The sequence below is a fragment of the Schistocerca gregaria genome, chromosome 3, assembly GCF_023897955.1.
Source record: "Schistocerca gregaria isolate iqSchGreg1 chromosome 3, iqSchGreg1.2, whole genome shotgun sequence".
Classification (NCBI taxonomy): Eukaryota; Metazoa; Arthropoda; class Insecta; order Orthoptera; family Acrididae; genus Schistocerca; species Schistocerca gregaria.
In genome coordinates, this window is record NC_064922.1 from 127,407,578 (window position 1) to 127,420,864 (window position 13,287).

General features: G+C 40.1%; 1 protein-coding gene across 1 annotated transcript in view; it reads right to left on the reverse strand.

The window, feature by feature from the left end:
- Positions 1–11,499: 11,499 nt before the first annotated feature.
- The window catches only part of LOC126355790 (uncharacterized), a 44,295-nt gene continuing 42,507 nt past the window's right edge, over positions 11,500–13,287 (reverse strand). The window contains exon 3 of the mRNA XM_050006198.1: positions 11,500–12,834. Within this exon, the coding sequence (XP_049862155.1) occupies positions 12,632–12,834 (203 nt within the window). The 3' untranslated portion in view covers positions 11,500–12,631. The remainder of the gene's footprint in view (positions 12,835–13,287) is intronic.

Sequence of the window (13,287 nt, forward strand, 5' to 3'; positions counted from 1 at the left end):
TTACCAGATTGCAGATAATCCAACCTATTGGTAACTGGCACTGTAGCTCACCATGTTCTCTTGGGTGTAGCCATTCCCTGTAATAGGAACACTGAGTGGAGTTCCCTTGGTAAAATTTGAAAGCTGTCATGTGGCATCCACACAGAATCACTGATGACAAACAGTGAAGAGTTGGTACCACTGACTTCAGTGCAGAAGGACCTGGATTTGATTACCGGTACTTCCTCAAATTTTCTTGGCATGAGTTAGTCTGGCACTGGATTCACCCTGCCCTTTTAAGGCCAGATGAGGAGCTGCCTGAGTAACAAAGCAGCGACATTATCAGGAATCATCTGCTGACAATAACAGCTGGCAACATGCTGATCACATGCACCACAATCACAGATCACTCCTCAAACTGCCTTGTAGGCAGCAGTCAGAGCAAACCTAAGGCCTAATTTGTGATTGGTGTTTATGTTTATCCGATTCTAAATTATACAGTTTCTTACATCAGAAAATTAAACTTCCAAAATCAGATCTGATCTCCCATTAAATGGAAGAAACTTGGAAGTGTACCCATCAGTTTTCTGACTAAGCCAGTTATTTCGGAGACACTTTAATAAGTGCAAAGGATCAGTTACAAAAATGATGTGCCCTTTCCAGTCTGCAGTATGTGGATGTTCAGTACTCATCTTAGGTTTGTTTGAAAAATATTGTCTACTGCCTTCCTGTATACATAATTATCATCACTTAGTGCTCCAAGCACTTTGAACATTATGATCTCAAAACTAGGAACTACATTTTTCAAAATGGTGTGTAACAGTTAACAGTTATAGTGTGAACAGGCAAAAAGGTATACATCTTTGAATAGAGGTGATATGCTACTTGTCATATGTGTTTGTGGTAGTAGCTAACCACTGGTAATCAAAAATGTTTCCAGCAATATTCCTGCCTTTATAATCATGATACTGTTTAGTATTGATCCTGGGACTGAAACAGAGGAATCTTACTCTTAAAGTGAAATACAAGTTTTTCTAATTCAAGATCAGCATTAAGTACAGAACAAAAGTCTCCTTATTGTGCTCTGGTAGGGAATTAAGTTTTCATCATGAAACTATAGCAACTAGAGAAATCATTTGCCTGGGAGAACAACAACAAACCCTCTGAGTTGCAGTGTACAGCACCACAAGAAGACGGATATCTCACCATCAGTGCTCGCAGATGGCCAAGGAGTACTGCAGGTAGCCTCACTTGGGACCTTCCCGCAGCCACTGGAACAGTTGTCTCCAGACACACAGTCTACAGACAATTAAACAGACATGGTTTATTCGCCTGGAGACCTGCAAGGTGCGTTCCACTGACCCCTGGTCACAGGAGAGCCCTTAAAGCCTGGTGACAAGAACACAGTACATGGCCATTGGAACAGTAGTCCCAGGTTATGTTCATGGACGAGTCCAGGTATAGTCTGAACAGTGTTTCTCGGCGGGTTTTCATCTGATGTGAACCAGGAACTAGATACCAACCACTTAATGTCCTTGAAAGGGACCTGTATGGAGGTCATGGTTTGATAGTGTGGGGTGAGATTATGATTGGTGCACGTACACCCCTGCATGTCTTTGACGGAGGAACTGTAACAGGTTGGGTGTATTGGGACGTCATTTTGCACCATTATGTCCACCTTTTCAGGGGTGCAGGGGTCCCACCTTCCTCCTGATGGATAATAAGGCATGGCCCCACCAAGCTGCCAACGTGGAGGAGAACCTCGAAGCAGAAGATATCAGGCGAATGGAGTGGCCTGCCTGTTCTCCAGACCTAAACCTCATTGAGCACATCTGGGATGCTCTCGATTGGCATATCACTGCACATCTTCAAACCCCTAGGGCACTTCAGGAGCTCCGACAGGCACTGGTGCAAGAATAGGAGGCTATAACCCAGCAGCTGCTCAACCACCTGATCCAGAGTATGCCAACCCATTGTGTGGCCCGTGTATGTGTGCATGGTGATCATATGCCATATTGATGCCAGGGTACATGCACACAAAACAGTGGTGTTTTGTAGCATGTGTGTTTTGGGACGTTTTTCTCAACTTATCACCAATATCGTGGCCTTACGGATCAGTGTGGTGTGTGTTCCCTATGTGCCTATGCTATTAGCACAAGTTTTGTGTAGTGCCACATTGTGGGGCACCACATTTTGCAATTATCCTTAATTTATGAGCATGAGTGTAGTTCAGGGCTACCTTAAGGATCGGAGAGTCTATACTGTACACGCACAAGTGTGTCGACAATATGTTGTGCCAAAAATGAGTTGTGACTTAAGATTTACTTGGAGGTGCAGGCTATGGTGGTGGATGATAGGGTGGATCTAGTGTCCTCATGGAGTCACATGAAGGAAGTTTCTCAGTGTTTGCTGCTGTTTCTGAACTGGCATGAGTCTCAGCTGGGATAAAGGTGCCTGAGCCTATCAATAGATATCATGTGAAGAGCAACTGATATCAATGTCAAATGCTTTATTGTGGCGTGCCAATACTCTGTGTGGTCCATCATATGGTAGTTGGAGAGGTTTTCAGATGGCACTGTGTCAGATGAAAACCTGTTTGCATGACTGTAAGTTGCAAAAAATGAATGGTCGCTGGGTAGAATATTCTTTCAAAATGGTAGGATGGAGCTTGTGAATGAAGATCTTGCACAAAATCTGAGGCTTCAGTAATACAGTCTGATGTGTCAGCAAAGAATTCTTCTGGTGATTGAAGTGTTTATCCATGCACTAATTCAGCCATTGTTGCATTGAGCTCTTATGTGGAGCTGTCCAGAAGCATAATAAGACAATACGGAGGCTGTCAGTCCATTGCTTTGAGGGATAATATGGAGGCTGTCAGTCAGATGGAGCCATTCCATGAGATTATCTGTGGCAGGGTGGTAAGCACAGGTTCAAACACAGTTTGAACCAAGCAGTGCTGAAAGTGTTTTAGAGAGATATTGCTCAAATTGTTTACTATCATTGGTAGTGATGTAAAGAGGAATGCCGAAGTGCGATATCTATTCACAAATGGTTGTGGCTGCCATTGGGTCTTTCATGGGATGGATTTCATGCCAATGAGAGAAGCAAACACATTCAGGCAGTATCTGACAACACTAAAGATCCAATGATTTTGATATGGGTAAGGTAAGCTCATAGCATTGACTCAGTGGGATGAAAGTACAGAGCAGAGCCATAATATGACAAATTATTGTGTTGTGCTGACAAGTGTTGCACTGGTAAACAATTGCCTTGCATTCTTTCTTGATGTTTGTCATATACTTGAAGATTTTTACTCTTCTCACAGACCATTAGCCTTCTTCACAAATCATATCTTAGCCCTTACTCCTGCACGAGAGAGGTTGTTTAGAGAGAAAATCGATCTTTTGAGAAAATCTGACATAAAGAACGGTCGCACTTGTGATGTTTATAGATCACAGTATACCTCATTGTTGAAATACATGTACATCACAGCTGTAGGCCTGATAATGTTTCAAAGCAAGACTTCAGTATGCTGTCTCCTTTCTGTGAACTATGAACAAGTTGAATATCCATACAACACAGAGATGCCTTGCCTAGCTTCTGATGGAAAGTGAAAACAAGTGTCTTATGGCTTGAGAGGAGTGTAAAAACCTTGAAGTACATGCCTAAACATTTTTACTGGTGCTTATTCCACATAGAGTTCATGGTTGTACACTGACCAGTTTGCTTGTGAACATGATAATTTTTTGCTGAAGAAAGCTATGTGTCATCAGTCATGTTGCACCCTGTTGTAACACAGCTGTAATTGCAGCTGATGACACATACTCCATAACTGTGAGAGGTGCATCAGTAAGAGTATGAAATAACTGTGCATCCTCTGCAGTAGTATTTTTGGCTAAGGCTTCTTTTCATCAGTCCACTATAGTGTGTCTCCAGGTTTAGGTGACCTTTTAGCATTTCACTGAGAGGCGCTGTCAAAAATGCTCTGCACGCAATAAAAGTTTGTCAAGCACATGAAACTGTGCAATCTTTGTATTTTAGTGGGCTGGGAAAACAAAAATAGTTTCCACTCTGTTTTTGGGTGGCAGGTTTCCTTGCACATTATGAGGTACATTAAGAATTTTACCTCCATTGCTCTGAATACACATATTTAATCAATAAATCATTTTTCTTGTAGACTAATGAACATTTGCTGTACATGTGCTAGCTACTGTGTCTTGCTGTACAACATTACAAGTAGATGTAACAAATAAGTCTCTTGTTACTTTACTCATGAAGTGGTGGAAAGTCAGAGTGCGACTGCACAGTCCGAATGGCATTCACACAAATTCATAGAGTCCAAATGGAATGCAAAGAGTTGTTTTGAGTATATCTTCTGTTGCAGTTGATGTATGATAAAAAGTCCAGATGAGGTAATCGAGAAAACAATCCTACCATGAATGTGCATAGCAAAGTCTTCAAAATGTGGCATGAGATAATGATCAGGTATCATTATGGTGCTAAGATGACAATCGTTGCTATGAGGGTGCCACCTGCTACTCTTTGAGGGACAATATGGAGTGGAGAGACCCAGGCAGTATCTGAAGTGGAGACAGATCCCTTTTGCTAACATGAAGGAGAACTCTTGCTTTGTGGTTTTTAATTTTTCTGGATGGAGTCGACAAGGCCATTTGTGTACTATCAGGGTGACAGCTGTAAAGCTCCTCCTACTTTGTTACTTATTAATTTTGCAGCAATTGGATTCAAGATTTAGGGTATCACAAAGGTCATTGCTAAATATACCTGATCATGTCACTAATACGAACACATGCAATTTTTTAAATTTAAACAAATGAGGGAATGTCACTTTGGTGTAATAACAGTACAAATCAAATAACTTCATTTTATTGTCCTTCAGGTATGTAACACATTTCCCTAACAATGCCTTGGCTCATCCACTCTTGTATCAGCTGTTAAACTCATTTCATGTTCTTGCTGAAGTAACTGTTTCTACATCACATTTATACATTAGTCAATCAGGTAGTCAGTGTTTATGGAAGCTGTTGTAATTTTAAAATTTACAACCTGTATTGAAACATGGATGAGGATAGGTGGATGAATTATAACACACACACATTATCACTGTTAATATATGTACTGCAGATAAACACACACAGTGTAGCACATTCATCATATTATTGCAGTTACACAGAAATGTTTTTTGACACAAACTACTCAGCTGTCACATAGAGCACTTAAAGAAAATAGAAACTGAACCTAAGTCTCCTGGTTTCTGAGTGCTCTGAAATCAATGTTGAATTCAAATGATGGTCATCACATTAACTAAACTGACTGAATTGTAACACTCCTCTTCAGTGGACATCATAAGAGAATAACTTAATAGCCTCACACTGCTAAATTCCGGTACTGAACAGAAGAACAAATGTGACAAAGCTTAACTGTCAGATAATTAATAGGAAATAATCCTTATTTTAATGATGGCATGTCTCTGAACCTCTCAGAATTAATACTGCTGAGACGTTTAGTTAAAATGTCCACTGCATTGTAAGAAAACCATCCAAGACAGCCTGCCTGACTTTATGATAGCACCCTGAAATGTTTGGTCCTTTCTGATACACTCTTTTCCTTAGTAATCTCAGTGGCACCTGTGTTATCATCATGGACCTGCAGGGTCAGTCTAACAAATTCAGAACACTTCATCTCATATAGAAAATCTAAAATCATTCCACCTCCTTACATGTCTCAAACGTGACAATGTATTCAGCTTCTACTGTGGAGGTTGCTACAGTGGATCACTTATTACTCTCCCAGCTGATTGCTGCTCCAGCTAACATAATTGTGTACCCTGTTACAGATTTAGCATCAGCTAGGTCATTTGCCCAGACAGCATCATTGCATTGCACTAGTATCAGAACAATTGGCTCTGAAACATAAACTCAAACCTTTACTTTTCTGCAGGCAATGGAATGCCCTTTTTACTCTCCCCCAATGAGAAACACATGGTTTAGAACTGAATTGGACCAACCTTCCTGCAATAAAGGCAATATTATGTTGAGTACGCATGGAGACATACAGCAAACAACCCATTGCCATCTGGTATAAATTGGTGAATTGGTTTGTCATTCTTGTCTATACCAAAACAGTTGTCATTACAGGTGTAGCTATGCACTTGAAGGCATGTATTTTAAATTCTCTTAGTATCTGCTGAAAGTAGCTGGTTTGTTTTAGTTTCATATGTCCTTAAGGCTATTCAGTCCCAGAATAAACAACATGTCATCCATTTCTCTCTTGTTAATGTGAGATTTCAAAACATTCTTGAATATTACAATTAAAATGTCTCTGAGCACTATGAGACTTAACATCTGAGATCATCAGTCCCCTAGACTTAGAACTACTTAAACCTAACTAACCTAAAGACAGCACACACATCCATGTCCGAGGCAGGATTCGAACCTGCGACCACAGCAGCAGCGCGGTTCCGGACTGAAGCGCCTAGAACCGCACAGCCACAACAGCGGTCAATATCATCTCTTCCTCACCTATTACAGCAATACTGTCAACATGAACCCCAGTGGCCAAATTATTAGAGAAGAACACACAAGGATACTTTCCACACTGTTTCAAACTTAACTTTTATCATTAGAGAGCAGAAAAAATCATTCCAATCCTTACCTGCCCGCTGAAGCCCATACAGACTTTTTGAAGGAACACATTTTATTCCCTGCACTAAACAATTTTGTTTGCTTCATGAAAATAGTGCCTTCAGATAAGCATTTCTACATCAATGTGTTTGATTTTCTACCCCTACATCATCTCACCACTGTACTTTCCCAGCAATCTACTCCAAATATCTGGCTACGACACATAGATACTAACCTTGCTTTAAATTTAGTAATATCAGATTCTCTTTCACTTTGATGTAAATATCCACTTACTTCCTACATTTTGGCTACTCATCTTTCAGCTCCTTGGCTGAACACCATTCATCCCTGTGAAGCCCTCTCTAGTGACATTGAATCAGACAGATTAACTTAATACATGGTAGCTAAAAAAACATACAAAGAAACAGAAATCACACTTTTCCAGTTTCACCAGACATGCAGATTGTCATGACCCTACTTCATTATTTACACTGGAAATTTCACTTTCTAGCACTGTAACACACTACTCACATACATATCATTATCTTCACTGCTAATAACTACAGCATTTTCTGTATTGTATCTGCCTTCCTCTCCATCCCCATTTTGGACCCCATCTCTTTGGGAAAGTTGTTGAATGAACTGCATTGTCTGCTACTGGCTCTGCATTCCTCAGTGATGTGTTGTTGAGATAGATCTGAGAAGCTCAACAGCACCATGCTGGTGTCATCTGCTCTCTCCTCATTGCTGTGTGAATCAGCTGTTTTTGTCTACTTCATGTTTACTTCCCCTGGGAGACAGTTTCTGTTTACTGTAGCTTAAGAGGAAATACTCTCTCATCAAAGATGACATTTCTTCTCGAAAGGATTTTTCTGTGTTCAAGGCTCCACATATGATATAATTTTGATCCTGGTTCCATTCTAAGATAAACATATTCTTATGTTCATTCCCTGAGTTTGTCACTTGTCAACATGCTTCTCTAGGATCTGCAGCCAAACATTCTGAGCATTTTCAAATCTTATTTAACAAGTTCTTTCTGCTTCCAGACTTCATATGGGATGTTTCCTCCAAGGGATGATATTGGGCATTTCTTTTTTTTATGTGTGTAGCAGGCCAACATCAGAGCTGCCCCAAAAAGATGTTAGCAAAACCTCCTTGGAATAGTAGACACCTCACAATGAATGTAAATGTTTGATCAGGTGCTTGAATTTTTCACTGGATGGAGGAGAGTAAACTGTGCTTTTCCAGTGTAATATGCACTCTTCTACAAACAACTCTTCAAATTTGCTGAGGATGTACCCAGCCCATTGTACAATGGAAACTTTGCAGTTTCCTCCCTGTCTCACACTCTACACATTCTACACATTCTTTAAATTCTACGAATGACTCAAACACATCACTTTTCTACTTCAGCACTATCACTACCATACGAAATACCTTGAGGATTATCCAGGTACCATGCTATATAAAAGATACCAACAATTTCCTCCACCTACTCTCCACAGTTCCTGTCCCTTTACCACACTGAACCCTACTTGTAACTGTTGATGCAACCTTTCTTTACACTAACATCCCTAATACCCATAGCCTTACAGCTACTGAACACTACCTTTCCTAAGCCCAACAGATTCCATACCAACAACTCCTTCCTAGTCACCATGACCAACTATATCCTCACTCACAATTACTTCTCCTTTGAAGGCATTACCTACAAACAAATCTGGGTTAGGTTATGGGCACCTGCATGACATCATCCTATGCCAACGTATTCATGGGCCATCTACAGGAATCCTCCCTAAACACCCAGAATCTTAAATCCCTCACCTGGTAAAAAACATTGATGACATCTTTACAATCTGGATCAAGGGTGAGGACACCCTACCCACCTCCCTCCAGGACTTCAACAGCTTCTCCTACATTCTTTTCACCTGGTCCTACTCGACCCAACAAGCCACCTTCCTAGATCTCGACCTCCACTTAAGAGATGGCTACATCAGCATATGTGTCCATATCAAACCTACTAATCACCAGCAGTACCTCCACTTCAACGGCTGCAACCCATTCCATACCAAGAAATCCCTTCCACACAGCCTAGCCACCCGTGGTCATCGCATCTGCTGTGATGAGCAGTCTCTCTCAAAATGTACCGAGGGTCTCGCTGAGGCCTTTACAGATCATAATTATTCTCTCAACCTTGTACAAAAACAAATGTCCTGTGTCTTATCTTTCCAGTCATGCACCACCTTCCAAAGTCTCACCATCTGGCCACAGAGGAGCATTCCCCTCCTAGCTCAGGACTGGAGCAACTGAATTAGATTCTCCACCAGGGTTTTGACTACCTCTCCTCGTGCCCCAAAATGAGAAATGTCCCACCCACTATCCTTCCAACCCCTCCCACAGTGGTATTCTGCCGTCCACCAAACCTACACAATATTCTCGTCCACCCCTACACAACCCTGCTCCCAATGCCTTCCCCCATGACCCATATCGCTGTAATAGACCTAGATTCAAGACCTGTCCTGTACATCCTCCCACCACCACCTACTCCAGTCTTGTCACAGACATCACCTATCCCATCAAAGACAGAGCTACCTGTGAAACCAGTCACGTGATCTATAAGCTAAGCTGCAACCACTGTGCTGCATTATATGTGGGTATGACAAACAACAAGCTGTCTGTCCACATGAATGGCCACCAAGAGATTGTGACCAAGAAACAAGTGGACTGGCCTGTTGCTGAGCACCCACACAACGTGATATTCTTCATTTCAAAGACCACTCCACAGGCTGTGCCATATTGATCCTTCCCACCAACTCTCCCTGTAGTAAGTTCCCATAACGCTCCTGACCTCAACCTTCATTAGTCATTGTCCTTACCCATCTAGCCCCTTCATTGCTCTCATTCCAGCACCACACAGCCCTGTATTCCACCAACAAACCCAGTCTTTTTACTTCTCTCGTTCTTGCTACCGTCGCTCCCCCCCCCCCCCCCCCCCTCCACGCCTCCAAATCCCTCCCGCCCTTCGTCTAACCTCCCGACTGCACCTAGCTGCCCTACCCTCTCCCCACATCGTCCCAGCATGCTCTCTAGTGGCACATCACCATCCCCCACCCTTACATTGCTATCCCTCCTCCTGCCCACTGTAGCCTCCTCCTTACCCCCATCCAGTTGCCTCTCCAACCATGCATTCCTGCTGCTGCTCGTAGTGTGGCATCAGCTGCTAGAGCCTGAGATCATGTTGTGTGTGTGAGTTGTGTTTTCATGAGAGTGAGTGAGTGAGTGAGTGAGTGAGTGTGTGTGTGTGTGTGTGTGTGTGTGTGTGTGTGTGTGTGTCATCCGTTTTCAACAAAGGTCTCCTTTTCATAATACTATATAAAGATTTTACACTGGGTTCCCTCGCAGCTCCCTTCTAACAAAAAAAAATGGTTCAAATGGCTCTGAGCACTATGGGACTTAACATCTATTGTCATCAGTCCCCTAGAACACACTTAAACCTAACTAACCTAAGGACATCACACAACACCCAGCCATCACGAGGCAGAGAAAATCCAGGCTTCTAACACTTGGGCCTTAAACCAGTCCTGCCTATGATGACAGGGTTCACACTTCATTATTTATTTCAACTTGATGGCCTGTCATAATTAACTGTCAACCTAAGGGAAAAAGTTATATGTACAATATACCTATGCTCTGTGTTTATCATTTTTACAGTTTGTGTGTAGTTATTTGAGATAGATTGGGAAATTTGCGAAAATAAGTGTGGCACTTTGACTATAAAGCGGATCTGAGCTCACTAGTGTAGAGGCCTATGGTCGTTACTCTGACCTGTGGATTCCATCAAACATGGCTCACCTCAATGTCCCATAAGCTAACACACTAAGTAGTAAATATCAATTAAAATTAATTTTTGAAAATACAGTGTAATCGGATAGATAAACAAGTCTTTTCATCAAGCAGCTGCCGAAGAAATTCTATGTAAAGGTTAAAGAAATGTGCAAGCTTTCGGAACAAGCGGTGCCGTTTTCTGGCAGAAAGGTTGAAATGGAATGAAGTGGAAGGAAGAAGGATGAAGGAAAAGGACTGTCCAGATTTAAGAGATGGAGAGAATTTGGAAAAATCATTCAAAACCCTGGGTCAGAGGAGACTTACCAGATAGGATGAGAAGGAAAGACTGATTGTTGGGGACTGTACCAAATGAGATTTCAAACCCTGAGAGCTAAGTATTAAGTTATATGAGTAGCCCTTTGGATCTTCTGTATCTCCTCAATTAATCCAACCTGGTTAGGATTCCAGACTGATCAACAATAGCAAGATTCAGTCAAGCAAGGATTTTATATGCTACCTCCTTGCTGGGTGAGCTATATTTCCGTAGGATCCTTCTAACAAACCTCTGTCCCACATACCTTTCGCTACAACTTATTTTATTTTGTTATTCCACCACAAAGTGCTCTAAGTTTGTGTTCGTAGACATTTTATGGCTGAGACTTATTCAATGAGTGAGTGTCTCTCTTATGTTCTCCCAGTGTATTTGCAGCTTGTAGCATTCTAAGGTCTTCGCCTGGGTCACACGTAGTTCCTCCACGATATTTTGGCAAACAGGCTCATTGCCATCTTCATGTGGTCCCAGGTGACTTGACCGAAATTGACACCCAAGTATTCTATGAGTGTCAATCATGTTATAGAATTATAATGGTCTGTGTACAGTAATTTTGAGTGCATTGTTACAAATAAAAAAACAAAGACTTAAGCTAGCATATCGAGGGGGCACTATAGTTTCACCTGTTACAAAATGTTGATCACACTGGTTGAAGATATTCTTCAGTATATAATAATTCATAATCTTTCTTCTTAAGACATCAAATTTCAAAAGACACCAAGGTTAATTTGCATTTACATTCCTTTAATGAATACATATCACATTTTATCAAACATACAAAATTATACATTCATTTTGATATTCAAAATATACATCACATTATTTCAACACTTGGTGGGCTCACTCAAATAAATATCAAGAATTTATGCACAACACTTACTCGGCCTTGTTACACAAAGAACTAAGAATAATGGAATGTGGGGGAATGTCATGGGCAATAGTGTGACACTGGTAAACTACCTTTATTATACAACAGTTCTGATTTTCTATTAGGTTTGTATTCTTTGTTTCTTCAATGACTAGGCTTACTTCTTGTTAAAATCTCATCTTGGTTTAGTGAACTCTTCAAAAGCATTAAAAAGTAATGTGTAAAAACCACAGAGAATGATATTATATGGTAAATCAAAAGGAGACATCACAACTTCACAAGAACAGAAAAAGCATACAGTAACTTTTACTAGTGATAATCAGAGATTTTCATTATTGAGTGACTGGTTAAGACATCTGTTTATAACAAAATGAGAAATAATGTTGATTTGTTGAAGTATAAAGCAGATCTTTGTGCACCTCTTGATAATTAATAAGTCAACTGACAGTTATACATTTGTTCGTCCATTGCAAAATAATATTTTACATTTGATATTTCTCTAATATAATGAATGAAAGAAGAATGTGCATTAGAAAACTGATTAATGTTAATTAACTCACAATTAAAATTTATTAATAGTAATTGAAGTAGCAGTCTCTTTACATGTCACAATTAACCATTTTCAATAGAAAACATCTTAACAAAAACTTCAATACGTGTCAACAGAACCAAGATAACTGATTAAGACTGCATGACTTGGAAGTATATGATCTAAGATATTACTAGAAAAATATCAAAGTCAAGCTGCATGTAGGAACGAGCACAAATCATGGTAACAACATAGGTCTACTCTAATTTATAAGTAAACTGTTGATCATAATTAAGAAAATTTTAAAGAGAGAGATACGAGCCACTTGGTTTCAAAAATCCAATAAAACATTTAGTGATATAATAACATTTCTTGAGTTTAGAGTGATGAAGAAACTTGAGTATTCATCTTCAGCAGCACCAGCAGCAAATAATCCAGACTCAAAAGGAGATGATTGATCAGTTTACAAGCCAGTGCCTGATAAAACTGACAAATAGTACCAAAATAAAAGACTGATGTAGATTTGTTGATGAGTTGCACAGGTCACCTTGACAAAAGCACATGAAAACTTTCCTGTAGTTCCACACTGTGTAGGCACAGCGTTCTTCAGAATCAGATGGCCCTCTTTGCAGACACATTCTCTGAGTTGCTATCCCATAATCTGAAATGTAGTAAATTATTATGAATCATTAGTGTCAGTCCTATTATATATAGATTCTGTCTGGAAAACACATTTGGTGTAATGTTATCATTTGTTTAAAAAATATGCCTTTATAGTTAAGCTCCACCAAGTCAGCTAAATATTTTGTTTTTTTACATTGTATTCCAAGCCCATAAGATTGTATACACGTGTGAGGTACCCCTCAACTCAGATACTAAACTCTATATATTCAGAAGAAATTAAAACAGGAGTACAGTGTATGAAATTATTTTCATTGACAAAGATAATAATAATGCATCACTGATCAAATGATGGACTACAGTTTCAATGTTACAATATGTATGTGATATACTCTTGTACTATAGAGGACATTCAGTATCTACTTCAGAATATGTGATGATATTTAATTTCAACTACCAAGGATCATAAAAATAGATTGAGTTTTATGACAAA